The 20,173-nt window shown below is 42.6% G+C and overlaps 2 protein-coding genes across 2 annotated transcripts in view; one reads left to right on the top strand and one right to left on the bottom strand.

Annotated features, from left to right (window-relative positions):
- Nucleotides 1-20,173, bottom strand: part of LOC120318248 (zinc finger protein 271-like) — a 32,486-nt gene that overhangs the window by 7,850 nt on the left and 4,463 nt on the right. Inside the window, exon 2 of the mRNA XM_039365671.1 lies at nt 17,095-19,424. Within this exon, the coding sequence (XP_039221605.1) occupies nt 17,095-18,711 (1,617 nt within the window). The 5' untranslated portion in view covers nt 18,712-19,424. The remainder of the gene's footprint in view (nt 1-17,094; nt 19,425-20,173) is intronic.
- On the top strand, nt 883-7,580 carry LOC120318219 (zinc finger protein 658B-like). Its single transcript, XM_039365637.1, has 2 exons — nt 883-964; nt 4,466-7,580. The coding sequence occupies exon 2, from the start codon at nt 5,195-5,197 to the stop codon at nt 7,154-7,156; it is 1,962 nt and encodes a 653-aa protein (XP_039221571.1). The 5' UTR covers nt 883-964; nt 4,466-5,194; the 3' UTR covers nt 7,157-7,580.

The following is a 20,173-nucleotide window of genomic DNA, read 5'->3' on the forward strand; positions in this document are numbered from 1 at the left end:
ACTGATCAAAAACAGATCCAATCTAGAATCAAGGAGAAAGTTCCTGTCTTAGAAAAAGTGGAATGGCTTGCCTCTAGAAGCTGTGGGTGATCCATCAGTGGGGTGTTTAAGAAGAGATTTGACAGCCATTCATCCGGAATGGCATAAGGTCTCCTGCTTGGACACTTGGTCCCTTCTAACTTTTATTCTGTAACTCTGGAATAACTTAATGAACTTTCAGGACTCAGCTAATCTTCACAAGCTAAGTACTGTCACATTTCACATAATCAGTGAAAACACCTTGCAAATAATAATAATAAAGTTGGAAGGGACCTTGGAGGTAATCTAGTCCAACCCCCTGCTCAGGCAGGAAACCCTATACCATTTCAGACAAATGGCTGTCCAGTCTCTTCTTAAAAACTTCCAGTGTTGGAGCATTCACCGCTTCTGGAGGCAAGTTGTTCCACTGATTAATTGTTCTAACTGTCAGGAAGTTTCTCCTCAATTCTAGGTTGCTTCTCTCCTTGATCAGTTTCCATCTGTTGCTTCTTGTCCTGCCTTCAGGCGCTTTGGAAAATAGCTTGACTCCCTCTTCTTTGTGGTAGCCCCTGAGATATTGGAACACTGCTATCATGTCCCCCCTTGTCCTTCTCTTCGTTAAACTAGACATACCCAATTCCAGCAACCTATGTTTTAGCTTCCAGTCCCCAGTGCCTTAGATGGAGACGGGAGAAGCCTGTTTTTCGGCCTCCCATGGCGAGGTGGTGGTCAGATCAGCAGCATCAGTGACTAGAAAGCCAACAATACAATACCGTTATCTGTGGTTGAACTTAAAGGAGTTAAAGCCACAAAGTACTGATTGCTAGAACGGCTGGGAGGTGAGGAGAAGCGCAGAGGAATTTCCTTTTCCGGATCACTTATGGGAGGAGGGTGGCGCGCAGAGTGGCCCTCTCGGTCTTCCAAGGATCGAAGCATCAGCTGGAAGGTGAGTTGCAGGCAGGTCGGAGGAGAAGCCGGGAGCAAATCAGGCGGTTTGGTTTCCGTCACAGCGTAGAAGGAGAGAATCAACTAGAATATAGGGTTAGGGTTGGAAGAGACCTTGGAGGTCTTCTAGCCCAACCCCCTGCTCAAGCAAGAGACCTTAAGGTCTTCAAACTTGGCCCTTTTATTCCTTGAGGACTTCAACTCCCAGAATTCCTCAGCCAAGCACGCTGGCTGAGGAATTCTGGGAGTTGAAGTCCACAAGTCATAAAAGGGCCAAGTTTGAAGACCCCTGCTTTATACCATTTCAGACAAGTGGCTGTCTAGTCTTTTCTTCAAAACCACCAGTGTTGGAGCACCAACAACTTCTGAAGGGAATCCCTTCCACTGGTTAATTGTTCTTACTGTCAGGAAATTTCTCCTTACTTCTAGCTTGCTTCTCTACTTGATTAGTTTCCACCCATTGTTTCTTGTCTCATCTTCTGGTGCTTAGGAAAATAGGTTCCCCCCCTTCTTTGTGGCAGCCCCTTAAATATTGGAATACTGCTATCAAGTCTTTGTACGTTTTAGCCTCCAGCCTCCAAACAATAGTGGCCAAAATTGTGGAAACCTTTTGGGAAAAGCGTACAGTAGAAATGCCATCTTTGGTTAAATTTTCACCAATTTTTCTTCTAATCTAGTTCACTTAATAATACTATTTTACATTGTTTTCTGGGCAACCAGTCAACTCTTTGCACCATTACTTTAATTTTATTACATTTTACAAGCTCACTAAATGAAAGAACACACAAAAAAAACCCAACCAACTTGATAGCAATCACATAACACACTGACAAATGTCCTCCTCTCAGCTTCAGTACATGACATCAATAACTGAATCCTACTGTGATCTGATTGGCTCATTGCCAAAACAAGATGACACCTGATTGGCTCTCTAAACACTCATGCTCCTTGGCTACAATCAGATGAAGGAAAGCTACCTGATATCAGCCTAAGCAAGTTGTGCTTCCTTTTTCTGGTTATTTGCCTATAACTTTTCATAGAATACAGTACAGATAATTGAACAAACGTTATTGCATTACATTCTTGATTAAATTATTTTTCCATTGATGTATAATTTTATGGTACTACTCAAAACAAAAGTGGTGTTATTAGCTATCAAACCTCAAAAATACACTTTTCCCAAAAGGTTTCCACAATTTTGGCCACTACTCTATATCTTTTTTGCTCTTTCATCTCTGTTAGTAAATATAAAGTCCAGTATAGCTGACCCTCTAATTCCGTCCTCTGTCTTTTGGATGACAAAGTAGTCACGTTCATAAGAAACTGGGCAACAATTTTTCTGGAATGGTATAAGGTCTCCTGCAAGAGCAGGGCATGGGACTAGAAGATCTCTAAGGTCCCTTTCAAGTCTGTTGTTTTGTATGGAACTGCCGTTTTCTTGACAATGACATTGGACAGATCTGCCACAGTGTCTTATGAGATTTTTTATTATTTACTTTCATTTCTAGCCAACAAGCATGGTATTTCCTATTGGTGCCCCATCCATGTGTTAACCAACTTCAACTATTGACCTTTTAGGATGTTCAGTTTGTATAGGCAGTCTTTGCTTACCATTTGTTTCCTAAGCCTTCAAAGTTACAATGGCACTGTGAAAACAGACGTACACCTGTTCCCCAAATTTCTGGTCATCGTAGCACTTGTTCAATGACCACACGTCAGCACTTTCTCTGGTTATGAAGATGCAAGAAAAGGAGTTGCACCAATTCAGGTTCTGCCAACCGATGCACATTTATAATGGTTGCAGCATCTCATACTCACAATCCCCATTTGTGACCTTTCCAGCTAGATTCTGACGAGCAAAATCAGTGGGGATGCCAGTAAGAAATTGCAAATCAAGGCCATGTGAAATTGCCTTTCACAACCCACAGTGACTTGCTTGACAATTGCAGGGGAACAGATGTTCAGAACAAAGTTCTTTACATTCACAACATTCATTTGAGGTTCCTTTATACAGTCTGGACACTTTGTCCAGTGCTAGATACCAGCAGTACATCATCTTATAAAAGTTTTCCTTTAATGTTTAATATGAATTTTAGATGGTTTATCTACCTATTGTCCCATTGTTCAAGCATTATATTACATTCCAAAGTTCTTTGCCTACTGAATCATACAAAGCTTTACATACTTATTCTCCAAGTTCAATTTCAATTACAGTTTATAACACTTAGCAATAATATGTTCAACACTACCACGCAATAGCATTTCTGATTCGTTTTTCACAAAATGAAATCCATGGGAAACACATCCTTCTGATTCCACCTGCTCTTTAGATTTGAAAATTGGGTTCACCATAATTGAAAGACATTATTTGACTGTAAGTCCAACTTTTTTCTTTAAAAAGGTTCCTGGGGAGACAGCCAAGGAGGCATCTTCCTATACCTAGAGAACTTTATTTTATATTTCTTCCAAATTCTTGAGATGGTACATCTAACAAAATGGTTATTATAATCAATATTTGTTTTAATCTTATCCTACCATAAATAGCTGTGCCATCAAAATCTTAATTCATGGGCCTCTAGTGTCAAGATTCTGATTGACGAACCCAACCAAGCAAACATCATTGAAACATTCTGATCTCTTAATGTAAAACTTTATTGAGTACATCATTTCAGCATGTATGAAAGCAAAACCAGCTCTGGCAAAACCCTACCCAATCTCACATAGTAAAAGCATGGAATTCTTCCTCCTCCTTGATCAGGTCACGTTGCCCAATTAAATGGAAAAATATTGTTATGAGAAAGTGTCTCTCGGTCTAATCAGAAACCTGGTGATGCTGTCCTTGATTCTTATGGTCCGGCTTCTTGATCTTTGAAATTTGCATCCCAATCCCTTTTCCTTCCCCCCCCCCAAGTTTGTTGGCAAGCTGAGAAACAATAACTGTAGCTCCAGCAAAACCGTGCTTCAAAACTCGACATCTAGCTCAAGTAATCTCCTGTTTTGCAGAGTCACCCACTCTTTTTGCCAGACAAAACAAAAAATCATCGAAGTACCATTTCAAATCTGGTAAACCCAAACCTTTTCTTTCCTTAGCGTCTTGCAATAATTTATATTTAATTATATTGCTTTCTTCTCTTGCAATATAAACTTAGAGATCTCCATCTGCCATTATATAAAGAGAGTATCAGTTACAAGTATTGATAAAGTCTGAAACAGAAAAATGATCTTGGGTAAAATATTTAATTTAATTATTTGAGATTCTGTCCAATAATTGTAATGCTAAGAATTTATTGTTGAGCCAAATCAACAAGTTTATTTCATGATTGAATGGATATTTGAACTTGGATCTCGATAATCTTCAATGTCTCAAATGAATCTTAGTTAATGTAAAAGGCTATTTTAGCATTGTGGCATGTTTGCTTTTTACTTGTATATTTTTTCATTTCATGTCTTTTGCAACCATGTTATAAACAATAAAAGTTACACTTTTATTTGAATCTTACAGACAGAGGATGCTAATAAGACCACTCCAGACAACTGAGAATAACAACATTGAAAAGGAAAGCAAATCAAGCTAGAAATCAAAATATTTTCCATTTCCTTCAGAAACCACACAATTCGCCTTCTTCCCCAGCAAGTGATAGACAAAAGAGAGAAAATCAAGAAAAGGTTTCAAACTGGAAAAAGTAGAGTATGTGGAACTGAAGGATACAAACATGAAAAGGTCAAGGCAGATTATTTTTCCATTCAAAAAAATAGGGAAATATCTAAAAGATAGTTGGGAGAAAAAGATCATTTGGGACGCCACGTCAAGCAGACAATAATGCAGGTCTCGCCCTGGGAGCAAGAAAAGAGTAACCAAATCAACACTAAACAAGGGATCACACACATAATTTTGACATCCTCAAGAATATCAGTGGTGGAAAAGCTCCACCAATGAGCATATCATTGGAAAGGTGCAGATTTCAAATCATAGATGATTATGAACAAAAGGGTCCATTTTGGAGAAAAGTACTCTGAAGATGTCAAAAGCCTTTGTCAGAACAGCTCCCTTGTGGTTTATGGAAGGACCCACAAAGTAGAAGAGCCCCACAAGTGCTCCCAATGCGGTAAATCATTTTCGAGCATGGCCACTTGATGATAACACTGGCTTCACACCAGGGAGAAGCCCTATGATTTCTCTGATTGTGGAAAAAGTTTCAGTCAGAACTCCAGCCTGGTGATACACTAGAGGATGCAGAGAGAAAAGAAATCATATGAGTGCCCTGATTGTGGGAAACGTTTCAAGGCAGATTCCCACCTCGTGAGACACAAGAGGTCTCACACAGGAGAGAAACCCTTTCAATGTCCTGACTGTGGGAAAAGTTTCAGTCAGAGGTCTGGCATGGTGATACACCAGAGAAATCACACAGGAGAGAAACCATATGAGTGTCCAGATTGTGAGAAAAGTTTCATTAGAAAATTCCAGCTCACGAGTCACCAGAGAATACACATAGGAGAGAAACCCGTTGAAACTCCTAATTGTGGGGAACGTTTCAGTCAGAATTATGAACTGGTGATTCACCAGAGAAATCACACAGGAGAAAAATGTTTTGAATGTGCTCTTTGTGGGAAAAGTTTCAGTCACAATTCCAGCCTGGTGATACACCAGAGGACTCACACAGGAGAAAAACCATATGAGTGTCCAGATTGTGGGAAAAGTTTCATTAGAAAATTCCAGCTCACAAGTCACCAAACAATACACACAGGAGAGAAACCCTTTGAATGTCCTGATTGCGGGAAACGTTTCCGTCAGAACTCCTGCCTGGTGAGACACCAGAGGACTCACACGGGAGACAAATATTTTGAATGTGCTCTTTGTGGGAAAAGTTTCAGTCACAATTCCAGCCTGGTGATACACCAGAGGACTCACACAGGAGAGAAACCATATGAGTGTCCAGATTGTGGGAAAACTTTCAGTCACAATTCCAATCTGGTGAAGCATCAGAAAACTCACACAGGAGAGAAGCCCTTTCAGTGTCCTGATTGTGAGAAAAGTTTCAGTCAGAATTATGAACTGGCAACACACCAGAGAAAGCACACAGGAGAGAAACCATATGAATGTCCAGTTTGTGGGAAAAGTTTCAGTCACAATTCCAGCCTAGTGAAGCATCAGAGGATTCACACAGGAGAAAAACCATTTGAATGTCCTGACTGTGGGAAAAGTTTCAGTCAGAATTATGAATTGATGATACACCAGAGAAATCACAAACGAGAGGAAATGTATGAATGTCCAGAATGTGGGAAAAGTTTCAATCAGAATTCTAACCTGGTGAAACACCAAAAAATACATACAGGGGAGAAACCTTTTGAATGTCCTATTTGTGGGAAAAGTTTTAGTCAGTACTGCAGCCTGGTGAATCACCAGAGAACTCACACAGGAGAGAAACCTTTTGAATGTCCTGATTGTGGGAAGAGTTTCACTCACAATTCCTATCTAGTGAACCACCAGAGGAGTCATACAGGAGAGAAATCATATGAGTGTCCTGATTGTGGGAAAAGTTTCATTAGAAAATTCCAGCTCACGAGTCACCAGAGGACTCACACAGGAGAAAAACCATATGAGTGTCCGGTTTGTGGGAAAACTTTCAGTCACAATTCCAGCCTGGTTAACCACCTAAGGATTCACACAGGAGAGAAACCATATGAGTGTCCAGTTTGTGGGAAAAGTTTCAGTTACAATTCCGGCTTGGTTAACCACCTAAGGACTCACACGGGAGAGAAACCATATGAGTGTCCAGATTGTGGGAAAACTTTCAGTCACAATTCCAGCCTTGTTAACCACCTAAGGACTCACACAGGAGAGAAACCGTATGAGTGTCCAGTTTGTAGGAAAAGTTTCAGTCACAATTCCTATCTGGTGAACCACCAGAGGACTCACACAGGAGAGAAATCATATGAGTGTCCAGTTTGTGGGAAAAGTTTCATTAGAAAATTCCAGCTCATAAGTCATCAGAGGACTCACACAGGAGAAAAACCGTATGAGTGTCCGGTTTGTGGGAAAACTTTCAGTCACAATTCCAGCCTGATTAACCACCGAAGGACTCATACAGGAGAGAAACCGTATGACTGTCCAGTTTGTGGGAAAAGTTTCAGATACAATTCCAGCCTGGTGAGCCACCAGAAGACTCACACAGATGAGAATCCGTATAAGTGACTAGATTGTGGGGACAGTTTCATTAAAATATTTGAGCTCATGAGTCACTAAAGGACTCACACAGGAGAGAAACCCTTTGAATGTCCTGTTTGTGGGAAAAGTTTCAGTCTGAATTCCAACTTGGTGATACACCTGAGGACTCATATGGGAGAGACCTTTCAAATGTCCAATCTGTGGATGGTACTTCAAGCATAAGTCTCCACTTATTGAACACAAGGAATTTGACATGAGGCAAAATTTGATGAATTTAGAGAAAGCTTGAATTTCATTTCTGATCTCCCACTGAGAGTGTTGGTGAGAAACTGACTATTTTAATTCTAGCCTAATCCTTTTTAGTCCACACATCTCAGGTTTAGACCAGTTGGCAGAGAGAATTAAGTGGAAATTGTTAATTTGATAAAAGCTAATTACCTGTTTCTGGTTATCTGCAGAAGTTTCTGGATATTTCTTTATGCAGAAGTTGTGGAGTTCCTCACAAAGGCTTTTGGTTGATATTTTTTGTATATTGATTATGGAATTCCCATCTGCGGAGTTCTCTGAACCTCACGTTGGGGAAGGAGGACAGGACATGCATCACTAGGCTTCATGACTATGTGAAAGCAGCCATTATTTTCACTGTGTCTGGGATTCACCCCTGGGCCATGTGGTGGACTTGTGGAAGCAGCTGCCATTTTGCCATGCCTGCCTCAACAAAGGAATAATGTCAAGACAACAAGAAGAGACAGAGCTTTACACAGTGTTGGTGACACCACACTTAGAATACTGTATCAAGTTCTGATCACCATGATACAAAAAAGTTGTTGAGACCTGGAAAGTGTGCAGAGAAGAGCAGCAAAGATGATAAAGGGTGACTAAATCTTATGATGATCAATTGTGGGAGCTAGGTATATCTAGGGCAGTGATGGTGAACCTTTTAGAGACCGAGTGCCCAAAAACTGCACCGCCTCCTGGCCCACCCCCGCTCTTCCCCACCCCCACTCCACTCCCACTTTGCCCTGCCCCGCCTGCCCACAGGGTCACCCACTGGTTCCATGGCCCGCCGCAGCAGATTGCCCAGGGGCCCAGCAGTGCCATGGCAGCCACACCCTCTGCCCGTGCCCCGCAGCATCAACTGCATGTGATGGGCCATGAAGGTGAAGTCTTGTTCCTGCTGCCCGGCTGCCATTTGTTTGGCTGTGCTGCTCTGCGCGGGCCGCGCACAGGGGCGACTCTCCTCTGGGGTAACTGCTGGGGAGGAGGGTGGCAGGGGGAAGCGGGCTGGGGTGACTGTGCGCAAGCCCACAGAGAGGGCTCCAAGTGCCGCCTTTGGCACGCATGCCATAGGTTCACCACCACTGATCTAGGGTATCAAAGGCAATCATTAGGAGGGACATGATAGCTACCTTCCAGTACTTGAGGGACTGTCACCAAGAAGAGGGGATTGACTTATTCTCTAAGGCACCTGAGGGCAGGGCAAGAAGAAATGGGTGGAAGCTTGTTGAAATGAGGTCCAATATAGAAGTAAGGAGAAATTTTCTGTCAGTGAGGGCAATTAATCAATAGAATAGCTTGCCTTGAGCAGCGGGTTGGATTAGAAGATGTGCAGGGGGCCTTGCAAGCCTATGATGCTATGTTTCAGTGAATTTAGGGGCAGTTTAGACAATAGGCACAGAGCAGCTCTATGAACCTGCTTCTCATAAAGGGGCTTTTTTAAAAAAGTATTTTATTCAGAAAATTTATATAAAATACAAAATCCCCCCTAAAAAGGAAATTTTTTCAAAACAAAACAAGAATGGACAAAACATTTAAAAAGAAAAAAAATGTGCATTAAAAAAGACAAAAACAGATTCATAAATATATTGAAGCAATATTAATTTTCCTCCCTTGCGAAGCAGGCCCAACATATATAAAGTTATACCTCTTATTTACAACCACTCTGACTGTCCTTTATCTACTATAGAAAGAGGCAAAGTAGTTAACGGGTGAATCGATAGCAAAGTTAAAACGTCAACGCACTTCGTTAACAACCTAGTCTTGCATTTAATTTATATAAAGTCTAGAACGGTTTGTATTTACCATAAGTCACCACAGTCATTGTCTTGGATCTATCCGGGATGAAATATCTTCGTTTGATTATTATTAATAAAACTTAAGATTTTGGTTGAAAACAATAAAACAAAATCATAAACCTCTGTCCATCCATTTTCCCAAAAGAATCCAGCCCAAATTGTTTTCCCGTTAGATATGGGAAGTCCGTTCCCCAGTTATCACCAACTTCTTCAGAACGTCCCGTTCATCACCTATCAAGTCTGTTAAGTCCAAATCCGTAGAATCCACATCCTCTTCAGCCTTCTCCAACCAGCCTAAACCATGATAAGGGAACTTTTGAGAAGTTGCTATGCTCCCCAAGGCAGCTTCTTGGGATGAGCTGAGCTCACTAAGCCATCCATTTGGGAGGGAACCTTCCATTTGTGTGCGCTCATAATCCAAAATGCCTCCATCAGTCCCAGAGGAAGGAGACCTTCCAGAGCAGAAATGTTTTTTTTTCTCACCAGGATCCTTCACATCCTTCAGAGTAATGCACCAGCTGGGTATGTGAAAGGAAAAAATATCACTATTTTATCTGATTCAAACATCTTGATAGATCTCAGTGTTAGAGGACTTATTGAATAAATGAAGGCCTAGGGGCAGGGATAGGCCACCTTGGCTCTTTTATGACTCGTGGACTTCGACTCCCAGAATTCCTGAGCCAGCCATGCTGAGGGGAAAGGGAGAGGTTTCCAAGCTGAGCCATGCTGGCTCAGGAATTCTGGGAGTTGAAGTCCACGAGTCGTAAAAGAGCCAAGGTTGCCTACTCCTGGTCTAAGGGCTATTCTAAGTGTTATTTATATAGCCTAGGGCAGGTGTAGGCCATCTTGGCTCTTTTATGACTCGTGCACTTCAATTCCCAGAATTCCTGAACCAGCATGGCTCAGCTTGGAAACCTCTCCCTTTCCCCTCAGCATGGCTGGCTCAGGAATTCTGGGAGTTGAAGTCCACGAGTCATAATATTTAATATTTTTAATTGTTTTTAATATTTTTAATTCAATTGTTTAATATTGGAAGTATTAAACCAAAGTTTCAGCTATGGCCTCTTTCACAATATGATAACAATATTTGTAACCAGAACTTTTGTTTCTGCATCTGGCCCTCATTTCAATGAGTAATGTAAGTATTGTCTGTGTGTTCTAAAATTTCAATAAAACCTCTGAATTCTAAAGTGAGATATTTTTTATCTGTTTCTCTTGCCATTAATGGACTTTCCCGACAGTTACGACATTTCCTCCCTGTGATGCTTCCAGCAAATGACTGGCAGATGGCTTTTTTTTCTGGGTGTAATACAGATAGCCCTCCCTTACCATTTGCCTCGCTTAGTAACCATTCAAGATTAGGATGGTATAAAAAAATCAGCTTTGCAAAAAATCCTTGCATTTTAAAACATCAAATTATCCCACGATCATTAGCATGCTTTCCAACCACTGAAGGCAAGCAAACTTCATGGAGAAGATAGAAATAAACTCACCAGTAGCAGTCAGGTGATGTCTCACTTAATGTCTACTGTGATTCATTTATTGTCCAGAGGCCAAATGAGGTCAAAACCCTGTTTACAATCAGGTGATTTTTTTACTTAGCAGTCATGAATCTTAGCAACAGAATTGCCAGTCACAATTGTAGTCACTAAGTGAGGACTACCCATGTTTCATTCATCACCACCCTTCAGGCTTCTTCCTGCAGTGGATGGGGAGAAAGTCAATGTGCAGTAGGGGGTCTCTCTGGATGGTTTTCCTGTTAGAGAGCTGGGGTGCTGCAGGGGCAAAGATGCTGTTGCTGGGGTACAAATGGGGACACCCAAATTCCAGCCTCTTCTCAGCCATGAAAGGTCCCTCAGACTCAACCCCACTTGATAGACCAGATCAAGAAATCCGCAATACAGGAAGACTCTAACACAGGGATGTCAAACTCAATTTCATTGAGGGCCACATTGGCATTGTGGTTGCCCTGTGGAGGGGTGGCTGATGTGGAATTGGTGAAGTGATTGTGGCCGACTTGGTAGGTATGGCCAACTCATGTCAGGGGGCCCTTGTGTGGGGTGGGGGGGATCCAGGTGTCTCCAGCAGAGGGCGGCAGGACCAGGGCTGGCACCAGGGCCTGATCCACTGGAGGAGCATTGCCAACTTTCGCTACCTGGTACTCTGGGCAACGGGCGCCCAGCCCAGACCTTGAGCTCCTGGGGAGCCGGGACCCTATGGGTTGGCCCCACATCCCCGATGGGATGCCCATCCATGCATTTCTTCTTAAGGCTGCTGCTGCTGCTGTGCTCACTCTTTAATAATGATGATGATGATGATGTTGGAAGGGACCTTGGAGGTCATCTAGTCCAGGGTTTTTCAACCAGTGGTATGGGTACCACCTGTGGTACATTGGCACTTGGCAGGTGGTACATGATCATCTTCGAAAAGTGGTAGCGGGGAAGGGGAATGAGTTGAACTGGTGGCAGCACCGCAAAAGCCTGAGCGAGAGGTGGCTGGAGCTGCAGGGCTGTCAGGGCTCAGCGGAAGCGCCTGGATCAGCGCCAGGCTCCAGCTGGAGCTCAGCGCTGTTCCTAGTGCTTCTGCTGAGCCCTGAAGAAGCACCAATCAGCTGGAATGTTGCAGCATCTCCAGGGCCTTGTGATTTACATTCAGATGCTTGGCAACTGATTCATATTTATGATGGTCACAGTGTCCGAGGGTCATGTGAAGTGACCAAAACCTGCTGCAACCACCCAGCAGATGGGGGAATAAAAATCAAACACCCCCCCCACCCCACCCCTATTGCCAATCCTCAACAGAAATGCTCACAATAATGAAAATCTCGGACAGGAGGAAGAGCGCCACTGGGCAGGCAGGCAGGTGTCTTGCTCAGCTGTAGCTTGGGGAGGGCACTTTTTCAGTGCCATCGTAATTTCGAACAGTCACTAAGCAAACTGTTGTAAGTCGAGGACTACTTGTACTTTATTACTTTTTTCCTTTTTTTTTTTGGTCATCAAGTTTTTGACACCTTGCTAGGTGACTGATGGTACTCGGATGTTGCCATATCCTAAAAGTGGTACAATGGGTATGTCTTTCATGTATCCAGACTTACAGCCTAAATGTTGGAGATGTGGCTCCCTGGATGCCACATTATCATATTTGGTGGTCGTGTAAAAATATAAAAGCTTTTTGGATTAAGATATGGTGGAACATTCAGAGAATTTTTAGAAAGAGGGTAAAATTTACTCCACAATTGTTTTTGCTTGGTATTGTTACTGATTGTGATGCTAAGGTTATATTGATGTTGAATCTGATTACAGCCGCAAAGCTGTTAGTAGGTCAATACTGGAAGAAGGAATCTTTGCCTACTTTGCAAGAGTGGTTTTTTAAAGTATCTTACTTGGCGGAAATGGCAAAGATTTCGGCTTTCTTAAAAGAGCAAACGCAAGAGAAATTTTTTGCTGTATGGGAAAAATGGATAAATTTCATACAATTTAAACTGGATTTGAAAAAATATCATTTAGCTTTTTTATAATTTGTATAAAAACTCTACTTTTTATTTTTTTTCTTTGTTTTTCTTTTTTAAATACTTTCTCTTTTTAAGGATTATAATTCTTTTTTCATATATATTTTATTTTTAATTATCTTATAATTTTGTTAATTTTTTTTTAATTAAGCCTATATTCTGCTCTGGGAAGCTCCGGGGGGGGGGGAGGGAGGGGGTGGTTTGGGGGAGGGTTGTATTGTTTTGTTTTTTTGTTGTTGTTATTGTTTTTTTTCTGTCTTTGTAAAAGTTTTTAAAAAATTTTTCAATTAAAAAAAAAAAAAGTGGTACAATGGGTGAAAAGGTTGAAAAGCCCTGATCTAGTCCAACCCCCTGCTCCGGCAGGAAACCCTATTCCATTTCAGACAAATGGCTGTCCAGTCTCTTCTTAAAAACTTCCAGTGTTGGAGCATTCACTGCTTCTGGAGGCTGGGGGGGGGGAGGAGACTGAGGGGCGACAGGGTTGCTGCTGCTTGTGCCACAGTCGCAAGGTAAGGTGAGGCAGGTGGCACAGCGGGGGTGGCCTGGCTGTGGGGCGCGTGATGCAGCTCTGGGACTGGACTCCAGCAGAACAGGGAGGGGAGCCCCAGCTGCCTGTTGGGTATAGGGGCTCCTGGCCCTTACCGTTCGCAGGGATCATTGGGGGTGGGGGAATAGGTGGCAAGCTCAATGGAGGACAAGATTGGACGGCGAGGGCCGAGCCCCAGACATGTCTGCTCTTAACACTTGTTTTCAATTGAGACTGAAGGTAATAAGAAAATCTTGCAAGTCTGATTACGTTGTGCCTCCCCCCCCACCGAAACCTATGCTCCTGTGAATGAAAGGTGTTCGTTTGAACCTGTTTGTAACATTATCTCTCTCTGTTGTGGACTTGAGGTAGGTTGCTTATCCCCTAAAGCAGGGGTCCCCAACCCCCGGTCTGTGGACCAGTACTGGGCTGTGGCATGCCAGTAGCCGGTCCCCACAAACAAGCAAAGACCCATCTGTGGGATGCAGGCAGCACACAAAACGAAACACACTTTGGTGCGTGGAAAAACCTTTCTCCACAGAACCGATCTCTTTTGCCCAAAGGTTTGAGGACTTCTGCCCTAAGACTATTTTCTTTACTCTCTGCCCTGGAGGCCTCTGGGCATAGGACTGGCATCTGTGTCACTAAGCAGCCAGTCATTAAGCATGGGGTCACATGACAGTGCCAACTTACATCAGTTCCTCTGCAGTTGTTAAGCAAAACATGACCGTGACTTGCAAATTCCTGCTGGCCTTCCCCACTTATTTTTCTTGTCAGAAGCTAGTGGGAAATGCGGACTGTGAGCGTGGGATGCTGGAACCATTATAAATGTGCACCCGTTTGTTCCATTTTATGACCTTTCTTGCCACAGTTGTAAAGTGAATCGCTGCAGGGTTCCGTTAGTAATGGGTTTGGGTTTTTCGTATTAACATTTTTTATTAGTCAAAATATAAAATGCAAAGGAAAATAAAATAGTGGGAAACTAACGGAAGAAAAAAGGCACGTTCACTTTCAGTTATATTTTACAAACTTAAAAACTACTCAAGCATTATATATGAAGGGAAACAACATTTTCAAACCCACTTTATAAATACAAAACTGTATTAAAGCTTTCTATTACACAGATCAGGCCAATACAAATCCGAGTAACTCCAATTAGCTCATTAAATTTAAGTCACTGTCGAATTTATTCTCATAAACTCTTTTTCTTCTCTAGAATATCTATTAAATAAATATGAAGTTCTATTTATCAAAGTATTCTCCACCTTGTTAGTGTCCATGTAGAAAAGTCCAAAAATGTCCCCTAAAACAACCTGCGGGCTGCGGCCCATTACCGGGCAGTGGCCTAATTTGCCACATGAATGTCCGGCCGGTGTGTGCGGACAGCCCAAGGTGTGTGAACCTCATTGCAGGCCCTTGTGGCCCCACTCGTGTGAGCCTCGTAGCCAGCATTCACGGCCTCACACTCACCGGCTCCTCCCAAAAAAATCATCCCTTTCCCCCCCTCCAGACCACCAACCTGTAAAGATGGGGAACTCTGCTCTAAAGAGTTGCAAATTTACTTGGAACTCTTACTTTAAATTGCGCTGAGAGGTTTAAACAGCCATCTTCAAGCCTAGTGAACGGCCACTTAAATATGAGCCAGCAGTGTGCAGCAGCAGCCAAAAACGCTAATACAATCCTTGGTTGCATAAACAGAGGGATAGAGTCAAGCTCATGTGCTTAGTACCACTATATAAAAACGTAGTAAGACCACATCTGGAATACTCCATCCAGTTTTGGTCACCACATTGTAAAAATGATGATGAGACTTTGAAAAGAGGGCAGAGAAGAACAACTAACATGATTAAGGGCTGGCAACTAAAACATATGAAGAATGGTTTGAGGATTTGGATATGGCTAGTCTAGTGAAAAGAAGGACCAGAGGTGATATGATAGCTGTGTTCCAAAATTGGAGGGGCTGCCACAAAAAAGAGGGGGCCAACCTATTTTCCAAAGCACCAGGTGAGACAAAAAACAACGGAAGGAAACTAATCAAGGAGAGAAGCAACCCAGAAATAAGGAGAAACTTCCTAACAGTGAGAACAATTAACAAGTGAAACTGCTTATCTTCAGAAGTTGTGGGTGCTTCATCACTGAAGGCTTTTAAGAGATTGGACAACCACTTGCCTGAAATGGTATAGGGCAGGGGTATGCAACCTTGGCTCTATTCTGGGAGGTGAAGTCCACGAGTCATAAAAGAACCAAGGTTGCCTACCCGATATAGGGTATACGGTCTCCTGCTTGAGAAAATAGGTTGACTCCCTCTTCGTGACAGCCCCTCGTGACAGCCTATTCGTGAAAACCACCAGTAATGGAGCAGCCACAATCTCTGGTGGCAAGCTATTCTTTTGATTAATTGCCCTCACTGACAGAAAATTTCTCCTTGCTTCTATGTTGGATCTCATTTTAATAAACTTCTTGTCTTGCCTTAGTAAGTCAGTCCCCTCTTCTTGGTGACAGCCCCTCAAGTGCTGGAAGACAGCTATCGTGTCCCTCAAGTATGAGTCCCTTTGATAGCCTAGATATAGCTATCTCCCACAACTGATCACCATATGATTTAGAGTCCAGACCCTTTATCATCTTTACTGTTCTTCTTTGCACAACTTCCAAGGTCTCAAGAACTTTTTGTATCATGGTGACCAAAACTGGACAAAGTATTCTAAGTGTGGTGTCACCAGCATCGTGTAAACCAATTCTATCTCTTCTTGTTGTCTCAACACTATTCCTATTGAGGTAGCCTAGGACTGCATTGCCTTTTTTGTGGAGCTGCAGCACAATACTGTCGCAAATGGTGCTTCTCCACTTATCATGCACCCCAGGGATACATGGCCTGCCCTTTTGGAGATCTCCTGGAGGCAGCCACCATTTTCAGTGCACCCACAATCCCTTAACACAATCTACAAAGTGTTAAGGTAGCAAAACAGAACAGTTGGTCCCACTCCCAGGTGACAGTGACAAAGATGCAGCCACCATTTTGACCCAGAGGCAGGCATGGCAAAATAACAGCTGCTTCCACAAGTCCACCATATGGCCCGTGCCCTCCTTCACCAACTTGAGGTTCAGAGATCTTCAAAAGGTATGGAGGAGGAGGCTGTGAAGCGTGGTGTGGTGGAAGTCAGGCTTAAGGATTGAAGGGATCCAATGGGAGTCGGGAAAAGGCTGTGGGGGACCCTGGGGAAGGGAAAGGCCTGGGGGGAACTAACAGGGTAAGGAGGTCTTTGGAAGGCAAGCCTGGGTCTGTGCTTTCATGACATAGTAATGTAGCCCACGGATGCATGTCCTGCTCTTCTTCACAAACTTGAGGTTCAAAAGGTAAAATTTGTTTAACAGCTTCATAAGGAAGAGAAGGTAGGATAGTTCATCAAGGTAGTCTTGCTGAACCACCAGTGCAAGATGCAACTGTAATTGACAGACCCCATTACAATTGTTATCTCGAGGATTATTTGTATCTTGGCTGGGGAATTCTGGCGCTCAAAATCTGGAGGACACCAAGTTAGAAGAATGAAACTTCACATATTGGGAATTCCATAAACAATATACAAAAAACATTACCCAAAAGCCTTTTTGACAAATTGCACAACTTCTGCAAAAAGGAAATATCCAGTAATTTCTGCTGATAACCAGAAAGATAAAGTTAGCCTTTATCAAGCTAATAATTTCCTCTTTTTTCTCTCCACCAACTGGTCTAAACCTGAGATGTGTTGACCAAAAAGCATCAGGCCAGAATTTAAATAGTTAATTTCTCACCTACACTCTCAATGCGAGATCAGAAATGAAAATCAAACCTTCTTTAAATTAATTAACTTTTGCCTCATGTCAAATTCCTTATGTTCAGTAAGGGGTGATTTACACTTGAAGTAGATTCCACAGATTGGATATTTGACAAGTCTCCTCCCATGTGAATCCTCTGATGCATCAACAGGTTGTAAGTATGACTGAAACTTTCCCCACAAACAGGACATTTAAAGGGGTTCTCTCCTGTGTGTGTTCTCTGATGTCTCACCAGGTGGGAATTCTGACTGAAACCTTTCCCACAATCAGGACATTCAAAGGGTTTCTCTCCTGTGTGAATTCTCTGGTGGTTCACCAGGTAGGAATTTTCCTTGAAATTTTTCCCACAATCAGGACATTCAAATGGTTTCTCTCTTGTGTGAATCCTTTGGTGTGTCACCAGACTAGAACGGTAATTGAAACTTTTCCCACAAACTGGACACTCATATGGTTTCTCTCCTGTGTGAATCCTGTGGTGTATCACTAGTTCATAATTCTGACTGAAACTTTTCCCACAATCAGAACATTCAAAGGGTTTCTCTCCTGTGTGAGTCTTCTGATGTTTTACAAGGTTGGAATTGTGACTGAAACTTTTGCCACAATCTAGACACTCATATGGTTTCTCTCCTGTGTGAGACCTCTGGTGTATTACTAGGCTGAAATTCTCTCTGAAACTTTTCCCACAGAGAGCACATTCAAAGGGTTTCTCTCCTGTGTGAGTCCTCTGATGTCTCACCAGGTCAGAATTTTGACTGAAACTCTTCCCACAATGAAGACATTCAAATGGTTTCTCTCCTGTGTGTATTCTCTGGTGACTCATGAGCTGGAATTTTCTAATGAATCTTTTCCCACAATCTGGACACTCATATGATTTCTTTTCTGTGTGAGTCCTTTGGTGTCTCACTAGGGTGGAATTCTGACTGAAAGCTTTCCCACAATGAGGACATTCAAAGGGTTTCTCTCCTGTGTGAATCCTCTGGTGTGACAGCAGGCTGGAATTGTAACTGAAACCTCTCCCACAATCAGGACATTCATAGGGTTTCTCTCCTGTATGAATCCTCTGGTGTGACAGCAGGCTGGAACTGTAACTGAAACCTCTCCCACAATCAGGACATTCATAGGGTTTCTCCCCTGTGTGAGTCCTCTGGTGTTTCACCAGGCTGGAATTGTGACTGAAACCTTTTCCACAATGAGGACATTCAAAAGGTTTGTCTCCTGTGTGAGTCCTCTGGTGTATCACCAGGCTGGAACTATGACTGAAACCTTTCCCACAATCAGAACATTCAAAGGGTTTCTCTCCTGTATGAATCCTCTGGTGTGACACCAGGTTAGAAATCTGACTGAAACTTTTCCCACACTCGGGACATTTAAACGGTTTCTCTCCTGTGTGAGTCCTCTGGTGTGTCTCCAGGTTAGAAAACTGAATGAAACTTTTCCCACACTCAGGACATTTAAAAGGTTTCTCTCCTGTGTGAATCCTCTGGTGTATCACCAGGTGTGATTTCCGACTGAAACGTTTCCCACAATTAGGACATTCAATGGGTTTCTCTCCTGTGTGACTCCTCAGGTGTAGCACCAGGTGGGAATTCCGAGTGAAACGTTTCCCACAGTCCAGACATTCAAAGAATTTATCTCCTTTTTGAGTCCTTTGGTGACTCATGAGGTGGGAATGTCTAATGGAACTTTTCCCCAAACTGGACACTCATACACTGTCTCCTTGGTGTGAGTCCTCTGATGTATCACCAGGTTGCTGTAATTGCTAAGGCATTTATCATAGTGAGAGCATTTATAGGGCATCTATCCTGTCTGTGTCTTTCCACGAACCACAAGAGATCTGTTCAGACTAAACCTTTTGTCACATTTCTAGCATTTCAATGGCTTTTCTACAGTGTGGATCTTTTCATGCATAATCAGTTGCTTTGTACTATTTGTGTTTTTCTCACAATAAGCACATCTATGCAGTTTTTCCACCACTGATATTCTTGAGGGGGTCAAAAATATGGGTGATCCCTTGTTTAGTAGTGCTTTGATTCAAACCATTGTTTTTTGCACACGGTGAGGCCTGCCTTATTGTCTCCTCTACGTGCCTGTCTAATTGACCTTTTCTTGCCACTGACTTCCAGATATTTCCCTCTTTTTCTGAATGAAAAATAATCTCTTGATTTTTCATGTAATGTATCCTTGAGTTTTGTAAAGTCTACTTTTCCCAGCATGAAATCTCTTCTTGATTTTCTCTTGTTTCTCTCTCACCTGCTGAGGAAGGTGAAGAATTGTGTAGCTTTCTGAAGGAAATGGAAAATATTGATTTGTTTTCCTTTTCAATGTTGCTTGTTATTCTCAGTTGTCCAGAATGCTCTTATTGCCACTCTTTGTCTATAAGATTCAAAGAAAAGTGTAACTTTAGTTGTTTATAAAATGTTGCAGAAGATGTGAAAAAAAGAAAAAAGTATATCTTACAATGAATAAGTAGACATGCCACAATACAAGAATAATCTCTTATATTAATTATGATTCATTTGAGACATGGAAGACTACCGAGATCCAAGTTCAAATATCCATTCCGTCATGAAATTCTCTTTTTGACTTGAGTCAATCACAAATTCTTAGCAGTGCAAAGGGTTATCCTCAAATATACCTTGAAGTGCTGGGAATAGATTATACAGTTGTTGATATAGGCATAGAGAGAAATACAAATATACACACATCAAATGTATATACCGAGTTTTCCCGAAAGCCCTAGTTTTGGGGCGAGGCACACACCTAAAAATCAAGCTACGGTGGGGGTGGGGGCAGGGTGGGGTTCCCCACCCGCCCTGCATCCACTGATCTTGCAGCCAGGCATCTGCTTCCTGGCCTACTTCTTCTTCTGAGGCCTCTTCTGCAGTCAGGCCTTCATTTCTTAGTCACAGGGCTTTCCAGAAGGCCTGTGCAGCCAAGAACCAAGCTATAGCTCAGTACTCGGCTGCTTAGACCTTCTGGAAAGGCCTGACTGTAAAATGCAGGCCCAAATGCAGCTGCAAAACTTCAGCCTCAGACAAAGTGGACTGGCTGGGTGGAGCTGTCGTTGCTGGCAGTGAGGTAAGGCCTACACCAAAAATAGGACCTGGTGCCTCCTTTGGGGA

Source organism: Crotalus tigris, unplaced genomic scaffold (genome assembly GCF_016545835.1).
Source record: "Crotalus tigris isolate CLP2741 ecotype Arizona unplaced genomic scaffold, ASM1654583v1 scf7180000020145.1122116, whole genome shotgun sequence".
NCBI classification, from domain to species: Eukaryota; Metazoa; Chordata; class Lepidosauria; order Squamata; family Viperidae; genus Crotalus; species Crotalus tigris.

Excerpts from the sequence above, each read along its gene's own strand:
- LOC120318219 (XM_039365637.1), top strand. The coding sequence starts at position 5,195 with ATGCAGAGAGAAAAGAAATCATATGAGTGCCCTGATTGTGGGAAACGT.